This window comes from Metopolophium dirhodum, chromosome 8 (genome assembly GCF_019925205.1).
Source record: "Metopolophium dirhodum isolate CAU chromosome 8, ASM1992520v1, whole genome shotgun sequence".
Lineage (NCBI taxonomy): Eukaryota > Metazoa > Arthropoda > Insecta > Hemiptera > Aphididae > Metopolophium > Metopolophium dirhodum.
In genome coordinates, this window is record NC_083567.1 from 21,723,652 (window position 1) to 21,745,729 (window position 22,078).

Sequence of the window (22,078 nt, forward strand, 5' to 3'; positions counted from 1 at the left end):
GCGAAGACGCCTTCCGGCCGTTCGTCATCCGCCCAATCCTGTACCCAGGCAGGACATCGTCAGCCGCGGTCTCAATCCCGCGGCTCTTTTTTGCTCCACATGATTCTGCACAATCATGAGTGAGCTTTTCGTGAGGGCGCTCGAGGGTGTAGCCTTGTTCGGGCGCCCCCCCCCCCCCCCGCCTTCCTACCCATTTCAGACCTTTTGTGGCTTAGCGTGCTCTAAACCACCGGGTTGCCACCCTGGAAGGTACAGGTGGCCCAGGGAACTCGGAGGTCCTTGGTCATTTCGCTAGCACCAAGCATGGCCTGCCCCGAGCCCTTGTGATTACAGTTCAGTTAACTCGAAGCTCTAGGGCTAGCTTCGTTAAGACCGTACCCCGTCTGCCCCTTTCCCGGACCAGATTAGTCAGCCAGTCTCTCAACGTGACTCGTCTTGGCGCGGTCGGTAGCAGGTGTGTACTTGTACTGGTCATTCTACCCGCCTGACTCGTCGTGACCCGGTTGGGCCGTCCTTGCCAGGCGGGTGAGCGTGCCAGTAAGTCTTCACGGGGTTACCCCTTTCAGCAACCTAGGTCAGACCGCTCCAGGGGCCCGCCAGCCCCTCCCCGACCAGCGGGCGCTTCACCCATAAGGGCGTGAGAACACCGGCCCGGTGTAACCAGCAGTCCCCCAGACCTGCCCTCGCTCTGCCGCCTTCAGAGTTCTGGTGGCCTCGTTTTGTTTGTAGCGGTCGGTTTCCGCTCAGCAACGGGGGATCCGAGCCCGCCGTCGCCGTCGTCACCGCAGTTTCTTTAGCCGTTCTTACGGCAACGATGGGCCTTAGCACCCGTTCCCTCGCTTCCGCCTAACGTTACTAAGATGTTACCTGCCCGTAGGTCAGGTATGTGGTTCCTGACTCCACCCACTCTTCGGTGGTTTCAGTCTTACGGTAACAAATTGTGCCTATTTTGACGACCAACTGTGTTTGCCGGCCCCAGCGTGCTGGTGCGTTCAAGGTTTTGCCACTGATGGCGCCCAGCCGTCGAGGTTGGTTCCGGCGCACAACATCGGAGTCCTCCCTCCAAAGCTGGGTCATTTGTAAACGATTGACTGAATCCAAATCACCGCCCCTCCGCCGACCAGGTCGCCAGTACGCCTTCCCATCCACTCGGTTTGATCTCTCCCGCCAGGAACGCATCTTTGCTCGTAGCTAATGCGAACCATCTATCGGTCAAGGTACTCTTGAGAGATGTTAGGAGAAGTAATCACCCGACGCGACGCCTTAAGCATATATAGGAGCTAGCGTCGGCCTTCTGTGATTCTCATCTCACGCACTTCAGCGAGACGTTCGTCAGAGACGCCGTGATTGGATCTCGTGTCACCGGCTGATTCACGTAATCAACCGTAAATGGGACGATTGGCTCGGTGTTACCAAACTTTCTAAGTCAGTATCCATCCGCCGGCGACGTGGACGCCCCGGCCTTCGGCAAGCGCCGTGGTCTGTCAACCCCGCGGCGCCCAGCGAAACACACAGGCCTCACCTCCTTGGCTGTGGTTTCGCTAGATTGTGTAATCATACAGTTAAATTTATTCAAAACTTTTTTTTGTTTTCTAAAATGCATTTGCCTGCGGGCGCCAACACCCTCTTTCAATTTTTTTTTTATGATTTAACCTCTAGCCAAATTTTTTAAACATTGACTATCGGGTACCCTTGAATAATCCTTATGTTTAATGAACTAAATATTTTAAATAGTTTTTTTTTGTAAGAATCTGGGCATTTTAGTTTGTACTTTGTAATGTGTATTCCTAAAGTTAAATTTTTTCCAAATTTTTTTTTGGTTTCCTAAAATGCATTTGCCTGCGGGCGCCAACACACTCTTTCAATTTTTTTTTTATGATTTAACCTCTAGCCAAATTTTTTAAACATTGACTATCGGGTACCCTTGAATAATTCTTATGTTTAATGAACTAAATATATTAAATGGTATTTTTTGTTTAAGATTCTGGGCATTTTAGTTATTGTACTTTGTAATGTGTATACCTAGAGTTAAATTTATTCGCAATAGTGGGCCGGATAACGCACACACACGCATCCGTGACAACACTCTGCGAAAACCGGTTACTGTGATCGCCCGGCAAGCGCAATAACAAAACAATAACAACCCACTGACCTACATTCCGTACGCAAATAAACACCGATAAACGGTCAACACAGCTGATCGAAGGAACGCGACGACCGTTCCACCGACAACAGCCACATTTTATATTTTCCCGTAAACAACACCGGAAAAACAACCGGACGTCATGCCGGGAAAATATATTAATGAGTTGACCGCCGCGGAGTTGCGCTACGAATGCAGGCAGCGCGAGTTGTCGGATACGGGCGCGAAAGATGATCTCGAAATCCGGTTGATACAACACTTCACGGACCTGAACCTACAGGCCAACGAAGTCCGGTTTCCGCCTATGGAACCCGCTGGACATACCGGAAACAACCTGCCAACAGGTCAGATGCTTGACGCCGGACAAAGGGAAAACCAACCGGTAGAATCATCACCCGCCCAGCCACCGAACATCGCCACCAATAACCCACCCACACCCACACACCAACAGGCTATGGACATGATTCAAGCGAGTCGTTCCATAATTAAGGAGGTACGGCAAGCGGCGGAAAACTCGGCGCATGGGCACAGTCTGGAATCGCGACTGACCATGCTCGAGGACTGCATGGCCCACTTTGGCGACGACCAACGCTGCATTGCAGAGACAATGCGACGCCTGGAAATGGGTATGGCACGCCAAGCACCGGAACACCAACCGGAAGGGACAGCACCGACCCACCCCCACCACACAGTATCATCGGACCACACGGAATACGGTACGAGGTACAGCGCGGCGCGCGAACCGCCGTCCGCGGGTAACCAGCACGCCGACCGTTCGGTACGGTTCGATGACACGCCTAATTTATACCATGCCCCCTCCTCCACACACACCTATGCGTCACAACAATCTACGCTGATACCATACGACGACGTATGTGCAGCGAAACATTCGCTGCCGGAGTTCCTCGGAACAACGCCTGAGGACCCGGTACGATTCATACACAAGGCGGAATCGATATTGTACCAAACGCGTATAGATAGGTCGGCCTGGACTAATATTGTCACGCAGCAGCTGAAGGGTGTAGCCAGTACATGGTGGAACACCATCAGACTACTGGACCTCACCTGGGATGAGTTCCGCGCCGAATTTTTAGAAAAATTCGACAACGTGGAAATACAATCACGACTGCGGGCCGAGATAGTATCCGTCCGACAAACACAAACGCAATCGCTTACGGAGTTCGTGACACAAAAAAACCAACTCGCGCGCCGCGTCAATACCGGGCTATCTGAAACACAGCTAGTCGGTACGATAGCCGGTCTAACGCGCAACGAATACCGCACACATATCCGATTGCAGAGACCAGCGACTTTCGGAGACCTCCGCCGGGTCGCTGGAATCCTGGAATACACACCAGACGAAACGCCCACACAACAGCAGCAGAAACCGGCGTACAAATCACATTCCCAAACCCGCCCGCCCCAACCGAAGCCGCAACCGCGTACACGGGACGGTACTGCAGGTAAACCGCAACCGCCCAACCCGTGCAGGTACTGTGGAGGTCCTCACTGGAACAGTGACTGCCCCGGGAACACGCTGCGTTCGGGAAACGGGAAATGAGTCGACGGACAATTGTCCACGCCGCCGCCTCAAACACACACACACACACACACACACACACATACAACCACGCCACCACACACAACGCTCGGCAATACAGACGGGGATATAACTATCAAACGCGCATCGATAAACTCGGCGTCATCAGATATATCACCCATCAAAAAAATTAAAATTCCGTTAAGTAGCAGGTCATCATCACCACACACAACGACCCCTACTACGGAATTAACACGTACTCATACGGTACACACCCATAGCACAGAGGTAACTGAAACGGATGCTCTGGTAATGACGGTGCAAACCGCTCCCCATAGTACCGATAACGCGGTTAAGAACCAGTTACACAGCTATACATCACAACCACCGTCGAATAACGCTAAACGTGTATGCCCCGACAAAATTCCGACCCCCGCGGTCGAACTCGAATTTAGGTCAGGCCCCGTAACAGCTCTACTCGACTCACAAGCATAAAAATCGTATGTAAGCCCGAACATAGCACATAAATATGGCACACCCCCCCACGGACAACCAACTCAGGTACGAATGGTGGACGGACATACCACAATGACAAGTGGTAGGTACCTCCACATTCGTAGCCAGAATCGGAGACCTCACGGTCACCTTCAACGCAGCCATTCTGGAAAATTTGTACTGCGACATGCTCCTAGCTGGTCACGACTTTCTCGTACAAAACGAAGTCACCTGGGACTACACAACGAGCACTATCCATTTAGGTTCGGATAGGAGAACAGCAGCGTGCTGGAAAGGGCGGACACCCACCCCAACCCCAGCACTAGATGTCGACAAATTAACAATAAACGGTGACCACCACACACGCGCAAAACTCGCCGAAGTAGTACGCAACTATCCGGACGTATTCAACGGTAGGGTAGGACGCACCAGGTTAATTGAACACGACATCCTCCTCAAAAACCAAACACCCATAGCACTCAAACCATATCCCTACCCACCGGTAAAACAGGCCACAATCGACACCATGATACGGGACTGGTAGAACAGAGCACATCCCCGTGGGCCGCACCCATCGTTCTAGCAAAAAAGAAAGACGGCTCACCCCGACTATGCATTGATTATAGGCGGCTCAATGATATCACTGAGTCTGACGCTGACCCAATGCCCGACCTCAATACGCTGATACGTCAGATGAGAGGCCCAAAAGTATTCAGCGTCCTGGACCTTAAGTCGGGTTACTGGCAGGTCCCACTTAACCAAAACGCGCGAAAATACACGGCATTCTGGACGCGTCGGGGCCTATATCAATTCCGAGTCCTCCCCTTCGGCCTCAAAAACAGCCCCATGACCTTCGTGCGATTAATGGACGAAGTCCTGAGGGGGTACCTGGACGAGTTCGTCCGCGTATATCTAGACGATATAGTGGTGTTTTCGAACACTGTGGACGAACACCAGTGCCACTTGGACAAAGTTCTAGAACGCCTACAGAGACACGGGCTCACATGCAACCCCGAAAAGTGCAAATTCGGAGCCACCGAAATTTCATTTCTCGGACACCTAGTCACCTCCGAAGGAATAGACAAACAACCGGAGAAACTAGAGGGCATCATAAACTACCCCCCACCAACCAAACTGAGGGACCTACGGAAGTTACTGGGCGTTTGCAACTGGTACAGCCAGTTTGTCGACAACTACGCGGACACCATAGCACCCCTAACGAATAGACTTAAACAGGGGACCAAATGGTCGTGGACCGAAACCGAACAGGCCGCATTTACCAAAATAAAACGCGCCCTGTACGATTCGCCAAAACTGTCGACACCAGATTACGGAAAACCGTTTTGCCTACAAACCGATGCTAGCGAAATAGGAGCAGGTGCCGTCCTTTTCCAACGGGGTGACAGCCCGGACGAAAGGCGGATAATCGCCTACGCAAGCAAAAAGTTTAGTGATACGCAAACAAGGTACGCCGCGGTAGAACGCGAGTGCCTCGCGATAATCTGGGCAACCGACAAGTTTAGACCATACCTAGAGGCCCGCCGCTTTGACCTATTCACCGACAACTCGGCACTCACATGGCTCCACCGAGCTAAAAACACAAATTCCAAGTTAACCAGGTGGGCACTACAGCTGGCTAACCTGGACTACAAAACCACACATGTGCCCGGCGTACAGAACGAGGCGCCGGACATGCTATCCCGCAACCCAACCACCGGGCCACCGGTAGACGAGGAACACCTCGAGGAACGACTAGTAGGAGTACCCACCTCACCACTCACCACTGCTACTAGCTCACCGGCCGACAATCTGTTCGCCACGACGGACCCGGCTAACACCACTAGTGGTCCCACAATCACACACGCTATGCTCGTGACATGGCAGGCCAATGACCCCAATACACGAGACACAGCGCGCAACATGACAACGGACGACCCAGCGCACAATACCGGAAGTACCACGGATAAAAAAAATAAATAAATTTTTACCGACGGTCTTCTGCGGATAAATTTGGGCGAACACACACCCGTAGTCATCCCAAAGGACAAGACGCAGAACGTGATCTGGACATACCACGATCACGTACTCGCAAACCACCCGGGCTGGAAAGAAACGTACAGAGCGGTAAAACAACGGTTTTTTTTGGAAAGGACAAAAAAACGACATCCAACTGTACGTCAAGTCGTGTCACATATGCGCGTGTACCAAACCACTGAACACGCGCGCAGATGACCCCGCGACCACCAGAATACCCCGACACCCCTGGGAGGTGGTTAGCATAGACCTCATGGGCCCCTACCCGCGTACGAGTAGGGGAAAACAATACATACTGGTCGCCACGGATCTGTTTAGTAGATGGACCGAGGCATACCCCCTCGGAACAGCTACTACAAAAACAATGACCGAAACGCTTGAACGAGAATTCTTTTCACGTTTCGGATACCCCCGTGTGTGCTTAAGCGATAACGGACCACAGTTCGTAGCAAACGATATGCGTAAAGCGATCGAACAGTGGGGGGCCGAGGGCTGGACAACTCCGGTATATCACCCGAGGGCCAACCCAGTCAAACGCCGTAACCAGGAATTAAAAAAAGGTCTACGCGCGCTACTCATCGACGGCAACCACAACACCTGGGACACCAAGCTAGCCCCCATTCTTTTTTCGATCAGGAACAGGCGTAACGACCGGACAGGATATCCACCATCGGTACTCGTCCTCGGGAGAGAGGGCAAAAGGCCGGGGGACTGGATACTGTCGCGGACAGTGGACAACCCGATCGAACAAATAAACATGGCTAGGGTGAGTCGCGAAAACAATGTACTGACCGCACCACCGGTAACAGGTGGGCCGACGGACACAAAGTACAAAACAGGTGACACGGCGTACTACAAGGCACACCACCTGTCAAACGCGCACAAAAAATTTCACGCCGGCTTCGCACCGAAATGGTGGGGACCGGTAAAGCTACACAAACGCGTAGGCAAAGGTGTGTTTACCACAGACCAACAGCCAGCACGCAAAAATCACGTGTCCTGCCTAAAACGCACGAACACCGCAGCGCCCAAAACACCCCCCACCCAACCCCCATCACAACCATAAATCCACAATAGCATTTGGTGTACATAATTTTAGTCGGAATAGCACCAATGGAGCATAAGCCACCGACGACATCCAGCACCCTCCAACAAGCGGCGGAACTGCTGGAACGCAGCCAGCAGCTGCTGAGGTCAGCCAGCTTGGAGGAGGGCACCAACACCACCACGGCAGCACGGGTACAAAAGATGTCAACGGCGCAGCTGCAGCGGGACTCGGTACTGTGGGCAGCCTACACGCGGGGGTGGGTCGACCGCACAGCCGTGTTTCTGAAAGCGACAAGCGGGGAACCCACAACCATGGTGAGGCACAACAGGTCGCGCAGCCCCAGACGGGTGGCACGACCGGTAGCCACGGCACGACCAGCGGCCACAACTCGACCGGCGCCACCAACGTCGACAAGTCGGGCACCCGTGAGACTGCCACCCCGACCACTAATGGAGAGACCGACACCAGCGCCAAGGACGTCGACCATCCCGCCTCCAGGAACGCCCGTCAACCCGCTGCCAATAAGGGACACCACCACCGACACAACACCACCGGCCTCACTCAACGCCCGCCAGCGCCGGAACAAACAGCGGATGCGGGAATACAAGGCGAAGCAGACGTCCCAGCAACACCGCCTGGAAAAACCGGCGCCAACACCAGCCCCCGTCCCGCCACAGCCAGAGCCTGCGACACCAGACCTCACCGTGGTCACGGTACCGGAAGTGACTAACACTTCTGGAGCAACCGGAACCGCGGAAAACCTAACAGCCGCGAACCCTCAAACCGCGGATATGGAAATATCCCCGGAAGAGGAGGCGGACCTGTTAGGTGAGATGGACGCAGGCATGGCTGGAACTGAAGACATGGAGGTCAGCCTCATGTACTTCAGTCCCCCCACGTCCCCCCAACATGCCTAGACACCACCACCTGGAAAAGCGTACTCACGGACAGGTGTCTACCACAACCACCCTCCACACACACCCTTTGACGACACCGGCAACGGCCGGAACACCACCGCCGTTGTCGGTTGGGGGGGGGGGGGGGAGTATGACGCGGTCCCACGTAATAGCTGTTTGAATTCAAATAGCCTTTTACGCGGAAAGCCGCGCTACGCTTCTCAAACAAACCGCCAATCGACGACGGACGACGCCGGCGCGCGACACCCGCGCTGTGAACCGTCGGCCGGCCGTTGGGTGAACCGGATTGTAATGACTAGTTTTTCGACGACCGATACGAGAGGTTCAACCCACGGCCCGTGATCGTTGCACCACCCATCACCGTTATTCTCTTAGTTTTTTTTTACTGAGTTTACGTAGAACTGTGTTCTCTGTTGCCTGTTGTTTTTTTTTTTGAGTTCTCTTGCATATTTTACGCGACAAAATAAACAACACCCGTCGTTTCGTCATTTACTTTTTTTGTTTTTTTTTGTTTACGTGGTCAAAAGACCCCGAACCACCTCATCCTCGCGACTCCTCACAGGACCGCGACAATATTATTATAATACAATATTTAAATATAATATATTATGAACCTACTATTTCTAGACGTTTACATGGCAATAGTAAAATTCTATTAAACCTAGTAGGTACGTAAACAACATTTATTAATATGACAAATATTAAAAATTTCAAAAAAGGGGGACCCTCGTCTAAATACCCCTCACTTTGTTTTTTGTATAGCGCTGGGAGTTTTTGTGCACAAACGTCGGGACCTTTTTTTTTTTTTTTCCGTTTGAACCGACAGCAGAGGAGGATCTGTGTGAACACTACTACTCCTCTGCTGCCATCGTTTATTAATGTTTAATAAAAACGTTAATACATGTACATTCTTAACACATAACTAATTATGGTTGCTTCACCTTGAAAATAAACATTAATACAATAGGTACAGTACAATGCAATACAATTCGATACAATAAATAATAAAGTCAGTCAGTTGGAGCGGCTGCCACTGCATTCGCTCTTCGTTCGGTCTCAGCTATCCTTTCATCATGCTCCTTGCAGCTTAAAATGTTGTCAACCATGTCATAAAAGGACTGAGTGGCACGTTGGGAGGCAGCCCGTAGCCGGTCGTTCTCGCTGAACGGGACATCAGAGGGGCCGCACAACAAATCCTGGACGTCTCCCGGGGTTATATTTCGGTTACCAACAAACATCTTCACTGGCAGCCGAAGCGGATCCCAGTAAGCACAATCAAATATCGTGTGTTCCGCAGTGTCTTCAGGGTGTTGGCAGTACAGGCAAGCCGCATCAGGGGCGCGCTTCATCCTGTGTAGGTAGTACCTGAAACACCCGTGTCCCGTAAGGGCCTGCGTTACATGAAACGTGAGGTCTTTGGGGCATCTTTTCGTCCATCTTATCAGGTCCGGAAGAATCGTGCGCGTCCAGGCTCCTCTAACGCCCCGACTCCATCTGTTCGACCAGGCAGCAAGCAAGATGTCCCGCTCTGCTCTCCGGATCTCATTGTTTGAATCAGCTCTGTCCGGATCGTCAAGTTTACTTCGGACTCTTTTGCGTTCCGAAGCAAGAAGATCACCCGGAGGAGTTCCCGCCAGGAATAAGGCTGCCTCAGCCGAGACTGTGCGGTACGCCCTCGTGACTCTGAGAGCCGCAATCCTCTGTGCCCGGATCATAAGGTTTCGACAGATAGCGTACTTGCATGCTCTTTCCGCCCACGTTGGACAGGCGTTCAGCAGTCTGCTGTTCACCACAAACATTAACAGCGTTCTCTTAGACTGTGAGGGTCCTCCAAGGTTGGGCATGAGCCGTCCTATAGCCAGCGGTGCCTGGGACGCCTTCCCCAAAACAGTAGTGAAGTGTCCACTGAATGTAAGGTGTGAGTCCAGATGGAGTCCCAGGTATCGCAACTTCCTTAACAAAGGAACTGTGTGACCCCCTACAACGATCACCGGATCCCGATACGCCCACTTCATAGTCAGCATGATGGCCTCTGTCTTGTGTCGTGCTAGTTGAAGTCCGTGAGCGCCCATCCAGCCATCAATAGCTTCTAATGTGGGGTTGACCACCTCCTGTAGGCAAATGTATTTTAGAAAACAAAAATAAAATTGGAAAAAATTTTACAGAAGAAAAATACATTTCAAAGTTCAAACTAAAATGCCCAGAATATTAAACAGAAAAAACTATTTAAAATATGTATTTCATAAAACAAGGATTATTCAAGGGTACCCGATAGTCAATGTTTAAAAAATTTGGCTAGAGGTTAAATCATAAAAAAAAAATTGAAAGAGGGTGTTGGCGCCCGCAGGCAAATGCATTTTAGAAAACAAAAAAAAGTTTTGAATAAATTTAACTGTATGATTACACAATCTAGCGAAACCACAGCCAAGGAGGTGAGGCCTGTGTGTTTCGCTGGGCGCCGCGGGGTTGACAGACCACGGCGCTTGCCGAAGGCCGGGGCGTCCACGTCGCCGGCGGATGGATACTGACTTAGAAAGTTTGGTAACACCGAGCCAATCGTCCCATTTACGGTTGATTACGTGAATCAGCCGGTGACACGAGATCCAATCACGGCGTCTCTGACGAACGTCTCGCTGAAGTGCGTGAGATGAGAATCACAGAAGGCCGACGCTAGCTCCTATATATGCTTAAGGCGTCGCGTCGGGTGATTACTTCTCCTAACATCTCTCAAGAGTACCTTGACCGATAGATGGTTCGCATTAGCTACGAGCAAAGATGCGTTCCTGGCGGGAGAGATCAAACCGAGTGGATGGGAAGGCGTACTGGCGACCTGGTCGGCGGAGGGGCGGTGATTTGGATTCAGTCAATCGTTTACAAATGACCCAGCTTTGGAGGGAGGACTCCGATGTTGTGCGCCGGAACCAACCTCGACGGCTGGGCGCCATCAGTGGCAAAACCTTGAACGCACCAGCACGCTGGGGCCGGCAAACACAGTTGGTCGTCAAAATAGGCACAATTTGTTACCGTAAGACTGAAACCACCGAAGAGTGGGTGGAGTCAGGAACCACATACCTGACCTACGGGCAGGTAACATCTTAGTAACGTTAGGCGGAAGCGAGGGAACGGGTGCTAAGGCCCATCGTTGCCGTAAGAACGGCTAAAGAAACTGCGGTGACGACGGCGACGGCGGGCTCGGATCCCCCGTTGCTGAGCGGAAACCGACCGCTACAAACAAAACGAGGCCACCAGAACTCTGAAGGCGGCAGAGCGAGGGCAGGTCTGGGGGACTGCTGGTTACACCGGGCCGGTGTTCTCACGCCCTTATGGGTGAAGCGCCCGCTGGTCGGGGAGGGGCTGGCGGGCCCCTGGAGCGGTCTGACCTAGGTTGCTGAAAGGGGTAACCCCGTGAAGACTTACTGGCACGCTCACCCGCCTGGCAAGGACGGCCCAACCGGGTCACGACGAGTCAGGCGGGTAGAATGACCAGTACAAGTACACACCTGCTACCGACCGCGCCAAGACGAGTCACGTTGAGAGACTGGCTGACTAATCTGGTCCGGGAAAGGGGCAGACGGGGTACGGTCTTAACGAAGCTAGCCCTAGAGCTTCGAGTTAACTGAACTGTAATCACAAGGGCTCGGGGCAGGCCATGCTTGGTGCTAGCGAAATGACCAAGGACCTCCGAGTTCCCTGGGCCACCTGTACCTTCCAGGGTGGCAACCCGGTGGTTTAGAGCACGCTAAGCCACAAAAGGTCTGAAATGGGTAGGAAGGCGGGGGGGGGGGGCGCCCGAACAAGGCTACACCCTCGAGCGCCCTCACGAAAAGCTCACTCATGATTGTGCAGAATCATGTGGAGCAAAAAAGAGCCGCGGGATTGAGACCGCGGCTGACGATGTCCTGCCTGGGTACAGGATTGGGCGGATGACGAACGGCCGGAAGGCGTCTTCGCACCCCCGGGCCACCTGAGGACCCCGTTCCGATCTCAACGACAGTGGAGGGCGCATCTCCAAACCGAGCTTCCCGGGGTAATAGGAAGCACCTGGAGGTGGTCTCAGAGACTTACCGGTGGTGACGGGGAAGGGTCATCAATGAAGGAAAAGAGGACTGGCTAGGCAGTTTTCAGCAGACCAGCCACTCCAACAGTATACCCCAGAGATGGGCAGCTTGCCAAATGCAGGTCCTCAAGGATCGCAGACCATCTGCTTACACATACGACCGTCAGCTACGAAAAAAATCCGCGCTCAATGTGCAAGCGATCGGAGCGGACCGAAACGCAGAGCGCGGACTCACTTGATAAGAATTATCAAGGGTACCCGATAGTCAATGTTTGAAAAATTTGGCTAGAGGTTAAATCATAAAAAAAAATTGAAGGAGGGTGTGGGCGCCCGCAGGCAAATGCTTTTTAGAAAACCAAAAAAAAATATTTTGAAAAAATTTAACTGTAGGAATACACATTACAAAGTACAAACTAAAATGTCCAGAATCTTAAACAGGAAAAACTATTCAAAATATTTAGTTCATTAAAGAATGATTATTCATAGGGCACCAAGTTATCAATTTTCAAGTCAATACAAAATATTCAACTAGAGTTACATTACTAAAAAAAAAAAATTGAAGGAGGGTGTTGGCGCCTGCAGATAAATGCATTTTAAACACCAAAAAAAAGTTTTGAATAAATTTAACTGTATGATTACACATTTTAAAGTACAAACTAATATCCCCAGATTCTTAAACAAAAAAAAACTATTTAAAATATTTAGTTCATTAAACATAAGAATTATTCAAGAGTACCCGATAGTCAATGTTTAAAAAATTTGCTAAGAGGTTAAATCATAAAAAAAAAATTGAAGGAGGGTGTTGGCGCCCGCAGGCAAATGCATTTTAGAAAACAAAAATCAAATTTGGAAAAAATTTTACAGAAGAAAAATACATTTCAAAGTTCAAACTAAAATGCCCAGAATCTTAAACAGAAAAAACTATTCAAAATGTTTAGTTCATTAAAGAATGATTATTCATAGGGCACCAACTTATCAATTTTCAAGTCAATACAAAATATTCAACTAGAGTTACATTACTAAAAAAAAAAAAATTGAAGGAGGGTGTTGGCGCCTGCAGGTAAATGCATTTTAAAAACCAAAAAAAAATTTTGAATAAATTTAACTGTATGATTACACATTTTAAAGTACAAACTAATATGCCCAAAATCTTAAACAGAAAAAACTATTCAAAATATTTAGTTTATTAAACATAAGAATTATCAAGGGTACCCGATAGTCAATGTTTAAAAAATTTGGCTAGAGGTTAACTTATAAAAAAAAATTGAAGGAGGGTGTGGGCGCCCGCAGGCAAATGCATTTTTGGAAACCAAAAAAAAATTTTGAATAAATTTAACTGTATGATTACACATTACAAAGTACAAACTAAAATGCCCAGATTCTTAAACAGAAAAAACTATTTAAAATATTTAGGTCATTAAACATAAGAATTATTCAAGGGTACCCGATAGTCAATGTTTAAAAAATTTGGCTTGAGGTTAAATCATAAAAAAAAAATTGGAGGAGGGTGTTGGCGCCCGCAGGCAAATGCATTTTAGAAAACAAAAATCAAATTTGGAAAAAATTTTACAGAAGAAAAATACATTTCAAAGTTCAAACTAAAATGCCCAGAATCTTAAACAGAAAAAACTATTCAAAATATTTAGTTTATTAAACATAAGAATTATTCAAGGGTACCCGATAGTCAATGTTTAAAAAATTTGGCTAGAGGTTAAATTATAAAAAAAAATTGAAGGAGGGTGTGGGCGCCCGCAGGCAAATGCATTTTAGGAAACCAAAAAAAAAATTTGAATAAATTTAACTGTATGATTACACATTACAAAGTACAAACTAAAATGCCCAGAATCTTAAACAGAAAAAACTATTTAAAATATTTAGTTCATTAAACATAAGAATTATTCAAGGGTACCCGATAGTCAATGTTTAAAAAATTTGGCTAGAGGTTAAATCATAAAAAAAAAATTGGAGGAGGGTGTTGGCGCCCGCAGGCAAATGCATTTTAGGAAACTAAAAAAAAATTTTGAATAAATTTAACTGTATGATTACACATTACAAAGTACAAACTAAAATGCCCAAAATCTTAAACAGAAAAAACTATTCAAAATATTTAGTTCATTAAAGAATGATTATTCATAGGGCACCAACTTATCAATTTTCAAGTCAATACAAAATATTCAACTAGAATTACAGAACTAAAAAAAAAAAATTGAAGGAGGGTGTTGGCGCCCGCAGGCAAATGCATTTTAGAAAACAAAAATAAAATTTGGAAAACATTTTACGGAAGAAAAATACATTTCAAAGTTCAAACTAAAATGCCCAGAATCTTAAACAGAAAAAACTATTCAAAATTATTTAGTTTATTAAACATAAGAATTATCAAGGGTACCCGATAGTCAATGTTTAAAAAATTTGGCTAGAGGTTAAATCATAAAAAAAAATTGAAGGGGGGTGTTGGCGCCCGCAGCCAAATGCATTTTAGAAAACAAAAATCAAATTTGGAAAAAATTTTACAGAAGAAAAATACATTCCCAAAGTTCAAACTAAAATGCCCAGAATCTTAAACAGAAAAAACTATTCAAAATATTTAGTTCATTAAAGAATGATTATTCATAGGGCACCAAGTTATCAATTTTCAAGTCAATACAAAATATTCAACTAGAATTACATAACTAAAAAAAAAAAAATTGAAGGAGGGTGTTGGCGCCCGCAGGCAAATGCATTGTAGGAAACCAAAAAAAAATTTTGAATAAATTTAACTGTATGATTACACATTACAAAGTACAAACTAAAATGTCCAGAATCTTAACAGAAAAATCTATTCAAAATATTTAGTCATCAATTTTCACGTCAATACTAAATATTCAAGTAGAGTTACATTACAAAAAAAAAATATGAAGGGTGTTGGCGCTGGCTTGTCAGTGTTTAAAAAATCTATATAGAAAGATCTAGATAGGAATTAAATAACAGAAAAAAATTCACTTAAGACTCACAAATTTGAAAATTTTCATATTAAAAATCAATTGAATTAAATTTATGAAAAAAAATTGAAAGGGGAACTTGGGCTACCGCAGGTAATCGCATTTTAAGAAGCAGATAAACAATTTAAAAAAAATTATATTGCACCAAGTTGTTAATGTTTTAAAAAAAGATATATATAAAAGAATCAAAAAAAGTTAAATATATTAAAAAATTAATTGAATGGGAAACGTGAGAGAACCTAGCCAGTCTCTTTTCAAATTATATATTATATACACAGGTACTCAGCGTACTCCCTGGTATAGCCGTATAATCTTGAAAAATTTTTATACAAAAAAATCTACTAGAGTTCAAAGAAGTTAAAAAAAAATCGTTTGAGAAATCCGGGTGAAATAACACTAAACAAAAGAATACGCTGGAAGCTAAATACTGCAATACATATGAACTACAATCCAAAAACTTGGTGTTGTTTACATTATAATAATGCGAACAGTTATTATGATCAGAGGTGTATCACGGTAATTTATGTATTAGAAAATGTATAAAAATGAATGTAAATTATAAAGGATGCAAAGAGTTTAAATGATAAAAGGTCCTGCACGGACTCTACTATGAGATTGTAATTTATAAAGGACATAAAATGTTTAATTTAAAATAATATTGTGTTTGGTGGGTCTACAGTCAATATTAAATTATAAAGTCTAAAAGCAAATAAAAACATAGTCATATATCTGTTTTAGTCTTTGTAAATATGTGCGGAAAAAAGTTAGATTTAGTACAATGTAAAAAAATGTGGAAAGGAAACCCTGAGAATTCTTTGACAATAGGATATTAAAACACAAAACCATATATTAAATTAAAACTATTGATTTTATACATTTTCTATTTACAAAAACTCATAAGTATTTAAAACCTTATAAAACCCTAATAAAATAATATTTTGTTATATTTTAAAATACATTTTATAATTTGTTGTGGTAAAAAAATCATTATTTAATGTTGGCTGTATTTAAGTTTTTAATAACTATACTGGTACAACTCTTGCTGACAATCTTTACGACCGTGTTAAAAACTATGATAATTAGTTAACATCTAATTTCCTGCCCTATCCTAACCTAACCTAACCTAACCAAATCAATAATATTTAAATATTTTCGTTTATTGTTATGTTTACAATATCGAATACCTTGATTGTTAGTAGGAAAGATCATCGCAAAGCTCACGACTGGTGATGATAGTCGTCTATCATTACCATAGCTTCAACTAACCATAGGTTTACCTAACTAACCTTCTTATGACTTATTAGGACACTTTGAATAAAAAAATCCTGAGTTGCAGGTTGCCGAACTTAAGTGTTTGATTATCAAGTTGATCCTTTGATCGTTGACACCTTAATCCACGCTATGGACGGAGCCCATAGATAATAAAGATATGGATAGGCCACGCCTATGTTAAATACATTTGAGGAGGCGTTCCCGGAGGGGAAGGCAATCGAGGCTCCTTTATATTGATAGTCGATACTCGAGTTGGCCTCAATTGTTCCCCTCGAAGATCAGACCACTGATAAGACTATTATGTCCTATCCATTATGTTATATCTTTATTATCTATGATGGAGCCATACCCAGCTCAGTCGTGTAAACAATTTGAAACACATAAAAGCGATCAACGAGTCTCTATCTACTTTATTGGTGGACGGCACTTTAACTACGGTCTGTAACGAGACAAAACCGGCGCACTCTCGTCACTAACCATTTATTCTCGCGTAACGAGTACCGCGACGCGCTCTTGCGCATCAATAACACATTACGCCCGCTGAACGCAGGAACATCCCGTTCACGACGCAACCTAGAGCGCGTGAAGAAGCAAACTTGCTTTGCGACGGCACGCCGCCCGAGTTAATAAACTCATGTTCGTACCGAACCCCTCAACTTAAAACCCTTTTGAAGACATCATTGAAATCAGCATGTTCCGAACTATCGATAATAGATTTCAATGGGTTTTAAGCTAAAAAGAAAACATGGCAATCTTCAAAAACCTATTACATGTTTTATGCATCCCGTGAAAGTCATGACTATGATAAGTACCTGCCAGAAACACGGCCTTAATAACAGTTACCCCGCCGAGTGCGGTATATTAGTGAGCCGGACGATAGTAAAACATCGTTATACACGGACGTCAATTACCAAACAGATAACAGCATTGCCCCCAGACTGAGTAAGCCGGACGATATTTAAAACATCGTAATACACGGATGCTCAATAGTCTGTCCCGGCTTTCCCTTTCCGCTCCGAACGACCGTGCGCTGTGTAAAAGTGTGCTGTTGTCGCTCGTTGCTCTACGTACACTTTGGGAGACGACCAATACCAGGCACCGCAGTAGTCAATCCGTCAGTCGAGTCGAGAACGCTGAAGCATCGCCGCCGCCGTCCGATCGTTATACGCCTCTGAGTAAGTCGAGAACGCCGAGCCGTCCGATCATTATACTCCACTGAGTAAGTCGAGAACGCCGAGCCATCGCCGCCGCCGTCCGATCGTTATTCTCAATTGAGCGAGTCGAGAACGCCGATTCAACCTAACCGCCGTCCTCATCTACACCCCATTCACCGTCCACGCCGGTAAGTCACTATAAAGTGTTACTGTGCCACTGTACGAGCCGCGTTGTTATTGAAAGTACGCCGCCATCGAGAGCAGAGCATACTACTTCAACAGCTACCGAACAAAACTGTGAGTTATATGTTCGCATTCCCACCCTTTTATGGGGTTCCATTAAATATTTTTATTGTACACTCTGATGAGTATAATTAAAATATTGTTATACAAAACATTTGAATTATACAAAACTAAGATGATGAGCATATTGGTTCAAAACATGATATTTCAATAAATAAAAACAATTTATTACCAACCAATTGCGTTTCATTACAGGTCCCTCAACTTACTTAGGCAACCTTGAAGCATTTCCTTTTAGGAAATTAATTAAATCCTCAAACATAACTCTTAATTCAAGAGTTTGTAACTAATACAATCATAATATAATATGAGTATAGTACATTTAGGTAATATTTTTTTATAATATTTACTGTTAGTGAAATATTAAGTTTGTATTTCAAATATAATATATGTTATAATATTTATGGACGACACTTGCACCATAGCCCTTCGATATAGTAATGTGGCGACCCCGCACATCTCTTTTAGATAAATGATTAAATACTTAATCAAGTCTTCCAATTTACTAAACATTGAAGAGAGACTGTGTGAATTAACAAAATTTTTGGTATGAAATGTTTATTTAAACACCTGTTATAATGTATTATATTGAACTTAAGTTAATTTTTTATAATGTTTACTATAGTAAACATTTGAACACGTATATTATACATAGATTTCAAGTTTGATTTTTTTTAGTTTTTTTTTTTTGAAAGTTACCCACCTACTACAATACAAGACACTTTATTTTTATATTTTGAAGCAATATATGTTTTGGATTATTTACATTTATATAAACTAAATTTCAGACCTATAATTTAGTATTTAAAGTTTGTATGGTCAAAGTCGTGGAACCAAATTTTATCAGACTCTACTAGAATGTTGTAGTTAAATTAAACTAAAAGTATAATAAGTATAATAAGTATGTGGAATAACAGTACCTAACCTTCTATGATAATTTGTTATGAATATAATATTTTAAGTAATAGCTCAAATTTAGCACTTTTACGGTACTTAATACATTTTCCTAATATTTTAACAGAAATGATGGAGCTAAAAATATAGAAATACCTATATTATGTCACGTTCCATAGTTCATAGTTTTGTTTCATTTATAATAATAATGTTTTTAATATACTTTTTCATAAATTAATATTTATTACAGTTGGCTTTTATGATTTGTTTGAACTATAAGTACGTATTTTTTTTGGGAGATCTCTATTATTACAACACTGTTACCAATATTTTTATTTTTTTTGTTTTTTTTTTTGGTTAGTTAATATAATTGCATGTTTTCATGATTTCTTAGTATTTATGCTTATTTTCTTAAAATGTTTTTATATTTTTGGTTCATCCGTTATCTACCTACATACCTACCTACTAAGTGTGTAAATAAAGAATTTTTTTTGTAAACCAATTTAAATTATAATTTATTAATTTAAAAAAATTTTAATAAAAACGTTTTCATTCAGTATTTTTTTGAATTTGAAGTGCATATTTTTGAATATTTCAGTGCATATATTTGACTGTTTTTAGTGCATACATGCAGGCAAATATTTAACACTTTTTCATTGCATTAAATTCACAGCCCTGCTAATTACTTTTACTTCCAATCATAATACCTACCACAGTTAATGTTAAATGTCAAATTGTCAACAATCAACTGCTTCTTCAACTCGATAAGAGAATGTCAGATTTTTAGCGCACCATTTATTTCTCTCTCTGACCCAATCATTTTAGTGTTTTCTTAATCGTACATTTGGTATGCTACGCGTGGGTCAAAGATGGAAAACAAATAGTGCGCTGACAACCCAACCGGCAACAAGTTTACACGAGTGAGCTGGGTATGGCTCCATCATAGATAATAAAGATATGGATAGGACGGTTGCACCCAAAAACCGCACACTTTTGATTTTAGCCCTAAAAAGGTCGATAGCCAAAAACCGCACAGCTTAACGGTCATTTTTTTTTTTTTTTTTTTTATTTATAAAATCGAAAAAGACATAAATACATACATTATTATTGAGTAACATTATTTTCGATTATCTTTCTCCTTTAAGCAATGCTTGTGTTGGAGAAAGAGAGTTATTATATAATATATGATACAATTATTATAATTATAGAATACACAAGATATAGAGTATAAGTTCTAAGTACGTATAAAGCTAAATATACAAATAAAGTTTAGAAATTTTTTCAAGAAAAAGTACTGATAAAGAAAGAAATATAAAATAAAATTATAGTAACTCATTGTTTAACTCAAGAAATAAATATTTATGTATCAAGCCTTTAATATTAATCGTTTTATCTACAAATATTTTTTTTTTTAAATCAAAAGGCATAGAATTGAAAAAAGTTGGTCCAAGATAATCTACAAAACATTGACCAAAACATTTATTAGTATAATTAACAGTCAAATCAAATTTCCTCAATTCTCTTTTATTGCTTGACTCTTCATGATATTTATTTAAATTAAATTTCTTGACCAAGTTCATAATAGCATTTTTTTTATACAATAACCTTATTGGCAAAACACCAAGTTCTCTATAGTTGGCTTTCGTAGATCCTTCTAGAGTGAATTTATTTAGGCAAATTCTGACTATATTATTTTGATTAACTATTAGTGCATTTAATATGTTATCCCGAATTTGTATAACAAATTACCGTACATTTATATTGGGTTAAAACCGCACACTATTTTTAGTGAAAATAGTGAAAAGATAAGATTATATGATATGTACTATATGTACTATTGTTTCAATTTTGGGAAGAATTTTTGCGTGACGGAGATCGTATAAAGTTTTTAAAAAACGTCGGCAGTCGGTTTCAGCCAATCAAACTTTGAAAGTTTTAATTTTTTTTTAAATTAATATTTAAAATTTTTTAATATACCTATACATTTTTTGTTTTACATATATTTTAAATTAAGATTTTAAATTATTGAATTTATACATTTTTAAGTTGTAATTTTTTTAAAATTGATATTTAAAATGTTTAAATAAAATTTAAAAAAAAATAGAACAAATTATTAATTGTACATATACACATGCGTTTTTTGTTTATCGACCTTTTTGGGGTCAAAATCATAACTGTGTGGTTTTTGGATACGACAATTTCTAAAATTGTGCGGTTTTGACCTATTAAATGTGTGCGTTTTAACATACCAAAAGTGTGCGGTTTTGACCTGTATTTTATCAAAAGTGTGCGGTTTTTGCAGTCAACGGATAGGACATAATGGTCTTATCAGCGGTCTTCGAGGGGAACAATAAATTGAGGCCAAATAAAGTATACTTATATCGAGTATCGACTATCGACTATCAATATAAAGAAGCCTCAATTGCCTTCCCGTCCGGGAACGCGGCCTCAAATGTATTTAAAATAGGCGTGGACTATCCATATCTTTATTATCTATGGGCTTCATCCATAGCATGGATTAAGGTGTCAACAATCAAAGAATCAACTTGATAATCAAATACTTAAGTTCGGCAACCTGCAACTCAGGATCTTTTTATTCAAAGTGTCCTAATGAGTCATAATATGGTTAGTTAGGTAAACCTATGGTTAGTTGAAGCCAAAGAGTCAATAGGGCCTTTGCAATTCAAGATATTTTCCTACGTATTCGGCATTGTTAACATAACTATTCTACCTTTACACTTTTTCTTCCCCCGTCTCTCACAGCTATATACAGGTTCAGCCACTCTCATTCCACACCTCCATATGATCGGTATTCTGTCTATCCACCTCTTCTTCAGTCTTCTCAGCCATCATTTCTCCCCTAATATAGCCACTCTCACTATCTCTTATCATACAGTGACCGAACCACCTAAACCTATTCTCTCTTGTTTTCACTACAATATGTACACTACCCTTAATTAATTAATTTCTTATTCTATCCTCTTTTGTATCTTAACACCTTACTTATTATTCTCATATCTGCTACTCTCACTCCACTTACCTACCCTAACCTTACATTTCTTTTTCATCTTTCCCTTTCATACACCAAACATTCTAAAATCCTGTTGACCCATTTCCTTATCTTCGCCATATCACACACTTCCTAATTCCTATTCACTCAGTCTCTAGTTACCTACAAGTCATCGTACTTGATTATCGATGAAAATATTTAAATATCATTGAGCGAATTCCCTACTCGAAAGA

General features: G+C 43.1%; 1 protein-coding gene across 1 annotated transcript; it reads left to right on the forward strand.

Moving 5' to 3' along the window:
- The first annotated feature begins 6,465 nt into the window (after nucleotides 1–6,465).
- Nucleotides 6,466–7,278, forward strand: LOC132951369 (uncharacterized protein K02A2.6-like). Its single transcript, XM_061023182.1, has one exon. It carries the CDS (start codon nucleotides 6,466–6,468, stop codon nucleotides 7,276–7,278), a length of 813 nt encoding a protein of 270 aa, XP_060879165.1.
- The last annotated feature ends 14,800 nt before the right edge of the window (nucleotides 7,279–22,078 follow it).